Source organism: Centrocercus urophasianus, unplaced genomic scaffold, assembly GCF_019232065.1.
Source record: "Centrocercus urophasianus isolate 14NV4802_14NV808 unplaced genomic scaffold, USGS_Curo_1.0 seq_179, whole genome shotgun sequence".
In the NCBI taxonomy this organism is placed as follows: domain Eukaryota; kingdom Metazoa; phylum Chordata; class Aves; order Galliformes; family Phasianidae; genus Centrocercus; species Centrocercus urophasianus.
Genome location: NW_024884732.1, coordinates 30524 through 38382, shown reverse-complemented (window position 1 = coordinate 38382; position 7859 = coordinate 30524). Strand labels below are relative to the sequence as shown.

Below are 7859 nucleotides of genomic sequence, written 5' to 3'. Positions count from 1 at the left end.
CCCATGGCTTGGACAGTTTTACCCTCTGTTGGATAAGGAACTGGCTGGAGGGCTGTGCTCAACGAGTGGTGGTCAATGGAGTGAAGTCCAGCTGGAGACCTGTTACAAGTGGTGTCCCCCAGGGGTAGGTACTGGGGCCCATCCTGTTTAATATCTTCATTGACGACTTAGATGAAGGGATTGAGTGTACCCTCAGTAAGTTTGCAGATGACACCAAGTTGGGAGGTTGTGTCGATCTGCCTGAGGGCAGGGAGGCCCTGCAGAGGGATCTAGATAAGCTGGATGGCTGGGCTGAGATGAATGGGATGAGGTTTAACAAGGCCAAGTGTCGGGTCCTGCACTTTGGCCACAACAACCCCATGCAGCGCTACAGGCTTGGGGATGAGTGGTTGGATGACTGTGAAGAGGAAAGGGATCTGGGGGTGTTGGTTGATGCTCGGCTGAACATGAGCTGACAAGTGTGCCCAGGTGGCCAAGAGGGCCAACGGCATCCTGGCCTGTATTAGAAATAGTGTGGCCAGCAGGAGCAGGGAGGTGATCATCCCCCCTGTACTCAGCACTGGTAACTTTTGGTATTTCTGCTCTCTTTTTTGTATTTTTTTTCACCATTTTGTAGATATTTTTCATATTTTTGGGGATTTTTATCCCAATTTTGGGGAATCTTTATCCCATTTTTGGGCATTTTTCCCCTTTTTGGGGGATTTTTCATCCTTATTTGGGGCATTTTTTCCAGTTTTTAGGATTTTTTTCCCTCCTTTTTTGTGATTTTTTTTTTTCCCAGTTGAGGGGATTTTTCCCATTTTTTGTGATTTTTTTCCCCAATTTTTAGTATTATGTTACACAGAAGAGCAGCCAATAAATATTTTATAAAATGTTTTAATGGATGCATGCAAGTCTGATACAATCATAAATTCACTGAATTAAAATTATTTACTGTCATAGACATCTTATTAAAGCATTGTGATTTATATGGATGGATATAGTTACTGTAGGAAGAATTATTTAGACCAAATCAGTGGCACATTAAAGACCTGTTCTTTAAATTCCCTTTTGACAACATTCCAGCAAGAGAAACAACATAGTATAAAAAGTGTACAGCAAAGATTGGTTTTATCATGACCATCAAATTCTACAAACTGTAAATAGAAGGTCAAGTAGTTGAAATGGTCAAAGTCATCATAATTGTAACCAGGCAGAAATTACAATAAGAAATGTAATCCAATTATACATTGCTTTCAGCTGTGTATTCTTTTCCAACAAGACGGAAAAAGCTTTGACAATTGGAGATGCTGAAAGTAATTTTCTAATTTCAAGACAGTCACAGCATTTTCTTTGCAGATGGTAAACTGTACACCAAGACTCATTGTATGTAAAAGCTGGTTCCAAGAGGAAAAGTGCAACTGTCCTGTACAGACAGCTTAAAAAGCTGCTAGTACAATGATTCACTAAAATAATTTTTGCTTTTTTGTTGTACAGTTCACCCATCACTGGGAATTTGACAGGGTGTTCTGTTTTTGGCAAGAGCCAAAAAAACCAAGGTGATACTGGTGGGAGCTGCCATGCTAGACATGCAGGATCCATGCAGAATTCAGCTTGCTACATGATGTTATTAGACACTGAATACTGATTTTGTTTTTGCTGAAGCAGTTCTGTAATAGCCAACAGCTTCTTAAGAACATGCTGTAGAAAAAAAAGTATACAACTCTACATTAGTAACCAGAGAAAAAAACTTTCTTTTTGAGAAGCGTCAACATTTGTCTACCAGACTTGCAAGTAGCTTAAAGTATATATTAACATTCACATCCCATAACTGTCACAGCTCCAATTCTTGAATCGTGAAGACATTACTTCAAAAGGCAACTTTAAAACAGGAATATGAAATTTATCAGCATCTATGGAGACCCATTTAGTCTTGCCAACTTAATCAGAAAGTTGAACTGACTGAAGGAAAAGGGAATAAAAATCAAGAGTTTTATTTATGGAAATGCACAAGGAGAAAATTTTCCTCTGAAGTAAAAGGAAGTACATTGAGGAAACAGTACCAAATCTGTAATTGTTAAGTACTTCAGATATAGGCCTCATAAAAGAAATTATATTCTTCATTTGTAAGCAACACATATTTAGTGCAAAAAGCTTCTACTATCCTGTCTTGCCAGTCAAGACCATTAGTAGCTGTGAATGAATTATGAACTTGAACGTGACATTTTGTCCTGATAATGCTAGTAAAGACAGACTACTTAAAGAATCTCCTGCACAACACAGTGTAATAGCTAAGCATAGCAAAACATATTACCATGTAATAAATAGTTATCTACTTGAAGTTCATTATAATTAGTAGATCATAGGCAAGTACATTTCATTGTTTCAAAATACTACAAAAGTAATAATTTTAACTTTTTTTCCTCTTAAAAATAAGTTTTCATAGAAGTTATTGAAGTTCAATAGTCAGAAAAGACTAATCATTTATAGTAAGTTTGCTTATTAGTTGAAACAGAACTGTCATTTATACCGTTTGCTTGAGAAGCTTGTTGTTTGTTTATAAATGTAATAAATCAGGAAGCAGAAGTGAAGTAGCAATAGGAAGTGAAATAAGTACAAATTAAGATATTTATCACTCACACTGCTGACCAGAAATACAAAAGAATAATGATATTAAGCAATAACTCCAGACCTATGATTTCTGTTAACCTCTATAGTTTACCTGCATTACACCTCGCTCGTTACTGAGTGTCCGAAGTTCATCTGAATGTGCAACACACATCTCATGCAAGGCTGCCAGATAACGAGATAAGTCAGTTCTAGAATGCTCCGTAGTGTCTGGAAGCTCAGGAACATTCTTTAACAAAAATGATGAGAGCAGTTTTAGAATGGTGAGCACCCAGGAATGCAGAAAATTAAATTACAAGCCTTCGGACTAGCCAACAGTTGTTTTGATACTGCAAACAAGTATTGCAATGGTTTTCTTCATAATTAAGTTTTCTTGTCCATGTTATCTAATAGAAATTATGTATTTCCTTCTCTCCACAAGCATCTATTTAATAAAGACATTTGAATTATGGTTACACATTCCATGTGGAGTGATTACTAAATAAACAACAATTCCTATTCCTACTAGGAGGGTACTACTAAAAGATCTGATGTTGCTATGCTATCTCTGAGCTGATCAGAAAGATGGTGAGAATAGATACTCCTATTATATCCGCCCTGCAAATAAAAGGAGGATACATTCATTAGGTGTGTTTTTTGTCTTTTGTTGTTGTTGTTAAACTGAACACAATGCTAAAACTCAACATAATGCTTTCAATAAAAAAATATATCAAATTTTTCACTGTCTGGTCAAAACCACCTTACAAATTACACAGAATAACTGGTTATAAAATATATTTTAAAAGACTGGTATTTTTGGCAAAAAAAAAAAAAAAAAAAACGCCATAATCTTAGATCTGATATATACAGCAGTGCTAAATTAATATATTTTTTGCTATGCTATGTCGCTATGCAACTTCCAATAGCTTTATTTTTTTTTTAAAACCACTTACCCCAAGTTCATCTAAGAACATGATCATGCGATGTTTGTTACTCTTGATGAATGGATTTACCCCTTCCATATATGGCTCCTAGCAATTTTAACAAGTATTTATTAGAACAAATCAATTCCAATTTAGTCCTATCTGAAGTGAACACATCGTCATCAGAAACAAGTGAACCACAAAACACGAATGTGTCATCTGGAGTAAATTTATTTTTTCCAAGTGAATTTAGAATGACTGATTCTAAATTACATTTTTGCATTCCAGATGAATTCAAAAATTGCTTATGTATACATTTACATGAAATATTCATTTTAAGATAGGCATTTCTCCAATATATAGCTTCAGTAAAAAAAAAAAAGCATTTTTAGATGAAACATATGGAAATATTTAGATTACTCTGAAAATAATGCCTCATTTATTTCCATGGAAACTACAACAGATACAAAGAACACAACATCACTATTTGATAGATCGAATTCTAAGTTACAAATCACTATTTTTCAACATAGACACCTCCTTTAGCTATGCATTTTCAACAGCGATGAACAAGAGTCTGTCGCATGGCAACAAAATGAATAATGGAGGTAAGGTTCAACCTCTACTGCCATACCACCAACACCTGCCTCTGATGTAGTGGGCCAAAGTAATAAAATAGGAGGTATTGCCTCAAAGCAGCCTTTGAAAGTGCCTTCCATCTTGTTCTTTCATTAATACTTAAATTCCAAGTTGTGAGTGTCAAACAAGCAGCTTTATAATGGCAAACTGAAGTCTCTTTTTCTTTATTCCTAAGGCAACAAATTTATCATTCAGCCATGTTGTGGCTTGGGAACCAGAACAGACCATAGAATCATAGAATCACAGAATCATAGAATGACCAAGGTTGAAAAAGACCTCTAAGATCATCCAGTCCAACCATCCACCTATCACCAATATTTCCCACTAAACAATGTCCCTCGATACATCATCTACCCTTTTCTTGAACACCTCCAGGGAAGGCGTCTCCACCACTTCCCTGGGCAGCCTGCTCCAGTACCTGAGCGTTCTCTCATGGAAGTAGTATTTCTTAATGTTCAATCTGAATCTCCTCTAGTGCAACTTGAGGTCATACCCTCTGGTCCTATTGCTAGTTACATGGGAGAAGATGTTGACCTCCAATTCACCACAACCTCCCTTCAGGTGGTTATAGAGAGCAATAAGGTCTCCCTTGAGCCTCCTGTTCTCCAGACTGAACAATTCCAGCTCCCTCAGATGATCCTCATAAGGTTTGTGCTCCAGACCTCTCAACAGCTTCATTGCCCTTCTCTGAACGCACTCCAGGGCCTCAACATCTTTCTTGCAGTGAGGGGCCCAAGACTGAACACAGTATTCGAGGTGCAGTCTCACCAGTGCTGAGTACAGAGGGAAAATTAGTTCCCTGCTCCTGATAGCAACACTATTTCTGACACAAGACAGGATGCCACTGGCTTTCTTGGCCACCTGGGCACACTGCTGGCTCATGTTCAGCAAAGCATCAACCAATACCCCCAGGTCTGTATCTTCTTCACAGTCTTCCAGCCACTCTGCCCCAAGCCTGCAGCATTGCCTAGGGTTGTTGTGGCCAAAGAGCAGGACCCGGCACTTGGTCCTGTTGAACCTCATCCCATTGGCTTCAGCCCATCTAGATTGACGCTTCCAATTTGGTGTCATCTGCAAATCTACTGAGGGTGCACTCAATGCGATTGTGCAAATTTTGCCTACTTCTCACAGAATGCCTTATCCATCTCTTCCTCCTGGTTAGGCAGTCTACAACAGACCCCCACCAGGATGTCAGCCTTGATGGTCCTCCCCCGGATCCTTACCCATAGAGATTCAACCTTCTTTCCCTGTCCCAAGCTCAACAACATTAAAACACTCTCTAACATAGAGAGCCACACCACCACCCCTCCTTCCTTCCCTTTCCCTTCTGAAGAGCTTTCACATGGTTTTATGATTTTTGTTATTGGTATTCCACATCATAACATCACGTAGAGCACATCAAGTAGAGTTTAAGAGTTAATACTCTAGTCATTAAGATCATCGATAGTCGAAGTTCTCTTCTGAGACAGATACTTGTCTCAGAAGAGAAGGAGAACTACATAACTCAGAGGACTTTTCATTTCTGTTTTCCATCCACAAGGAAAGATAAAACTGTTCACATGCAACAAGACATCCCCTTTTTCCCTTTCTGCTTGTCTCTGCACCATGTGTGCTCTCTAGCCATCTTGCCTTCAGCATTAGAGTAAGGCTTTAGGTTTTTGGACACTTTCGTTTTATTTATTAGCTTCTATTCTAATTATATTGTATTATACTGTTTTATCTTGCATTCCAATAACTTATATTGTAAATTAGTTTGTATCCCTGAGATCGTTGCTGCCGTTTTGTTTTTAGGTCCATCTCCCTACCCTTTCCCTTTTCCCCCTTTCCCCTTTCCTTGGGCATGGATCCGTGGGACCCCCCACCCCATTAGTCATAGAACGAAGCCAAACCAGCCTGTAAACCGCTGACATTTTGGGTGGAAAATGTGGGCATAGACCACATTGTCCAGGAAAAGATGTGCTTTTAGAACAAATCTCTCTCTACTCTTGAAGAGATTTGTTAGAAAGTTTATCAGTATAGCAGGTACTGTACTGAAAACAATGCCTTGAAGTCCAGGCAGACTGCCAGTATTCTGGGATATTTGTAAACTTTCTAGGTGCTGCTAGCTTGCTTTGCTAAAGAAAAAAAAAGTTTTTGCTTTCTCTTGTAAAACTGTTTCCAGAGGGAACGATTAATTATACAGAACTTGTGACTTTTAAACAGTCTCCCAGTCTTTCCCTTGAACCCGTTATGCATTTTTTGAATGCTCATCCGATGATCATGTAGTCAGTCTCTCTGAATATACTCCTATTCATTTCACTCAGTATCTGTATTTACAATATTTTGAGGAAGCCTTCCCCAAACCCACAGAATACTGAGTGGCAGGGACTGTGGAGGGACTTGGGAGAGACTTTAGAGAGATGGGTATCCCCGGTGTCATGGGACTTCACTCCTGAACACCTGCAAGATCCTGAGAATCTAAGCCAGTATTTAAGACAGGGATGTTGTGGCTCAGACAGATCTCATGCCACAAATTATTTGGGGTCTGGCTTATGCTTATTGGGCCTTGTTCAATAATATCTCAGAGAGGGAGAGGTTTTCTGAAATTGAGAGTCTCCACGCCGAAAGGGAGAGTTTCCAGGAGACAGTCAAAACTGAAAGGGAGAGTCTCCAAGCTGAAAGGGAGAATCTCTGTGCCGAGAGGGAGAGTTTCCATGAGCGAGTCTGAGCTTGAGACAGAGAATCTGCAGGTTCAGAAAGAGAGTCTTCTTGCTGAGAAACAGTGTCTCCAAGCTGAAAAGAGAGCTTCCAGGAGAGAGTCCAAACTGAGAGGGAGAATCTCCTAGGTGAGTAAGAGTCAGGAAAGGGAATCTCTGAATCTGGCAAGAGTGTCTCCGAGCTGAGAAGGAAAAACTCCAATTCGAAAGGGAAGATCTCCGAGCTCAGAGAAAGAATCTCCAATTGCGACAAGAAACCCTCTGAATTGACAGGACACCTTATAAAGAGAGAATCTCCAATCCGAGAGAAAAGATCTCCAATCTGAACGACACACCCTCCAAAATGAACAGGACACCATCCAATCAGAATGGGACACCCACTGAACCAAGTGAGACTCCCTCCAATCCAAACTAGACAGTCTCCAAACAGAGCAAGACACCCTACAGTCTCAACAAGACACTCCCGAATCCAAACTGAACAGTCTCCAAACCTATTAGTCAAACTTCAAACACAAGGAGACATCCTTCAAACAGAATAAGACAGACTCAGCCAAGCTGGAGAGAAAGAGCATCGGAACTGAGCAACCTGATCAACCAGAGGAGGCACTAGAATTGATGTCAGTTGCCCCTGTAAGAGGACAGAAATTGAAACGAATGTCACCTCGTTTAGAACAGAAGAAAGAGGAGGATAAAGAAGAGAAACAAGATACTGTAAGAGAAGATGAGAAAGCTGAGGAAAAAGATCCAAGGCACTCACCCCTAATGTCAGGGAAGGAGCCCTTAACAAGACCATGGTTGCCAAAACCAAGGAGAGCTAAAAGAGAAGAAGGTGAGGAAGACATTGTCACCATTTTGACCTCTGAAAATGGCTGAAATTCAAGGTTCAAAAAAAGACTTTTCACGCCACCCAAATGAGCCTATTGTCACCTGGTTACTTTGATGTCAGGACACTGGGGCCAACTGTGTGTCACTAGATAGTAAAGAAGATTGTCAACTGGGTGACATTGATAGGGAC

The 7859-nt window shown here is 39.6% G+C and overlaps 1 protein-coding gene across 1 annotated transcript in view; it reads right to left on the bottom strand.

The window, feature by feature from the left end:
* Window positions 1-856: 856 nt before the first annotated feature.
* The window catches only part of LOC122160458 (ras GTPase-activating protein 1-like), a 28801-nt gene continuing 21798 nt past the window's right edge, over window positions 857-7859 (bottom strand). The window contains exons 6-8 of the mRNA XM_042818947.1: window positions 3540-3617; window positions 2702-2836; window positions 857-1680 (exon numbers count right to left, since the gene is read on the bottom strand). Of these exons, the coding sequence (XP_042674881.1) occupies window positions 1597-1680; window positions 2702-2836; window positions 3540-3617 (297 nt within the window). The 3' untranslated portion in view covers window positions 857-1596. The remainder of the gene's footprint in view (window positions 1681-2701; window positions 2837-3539; window positions 3618-7859) is intronic.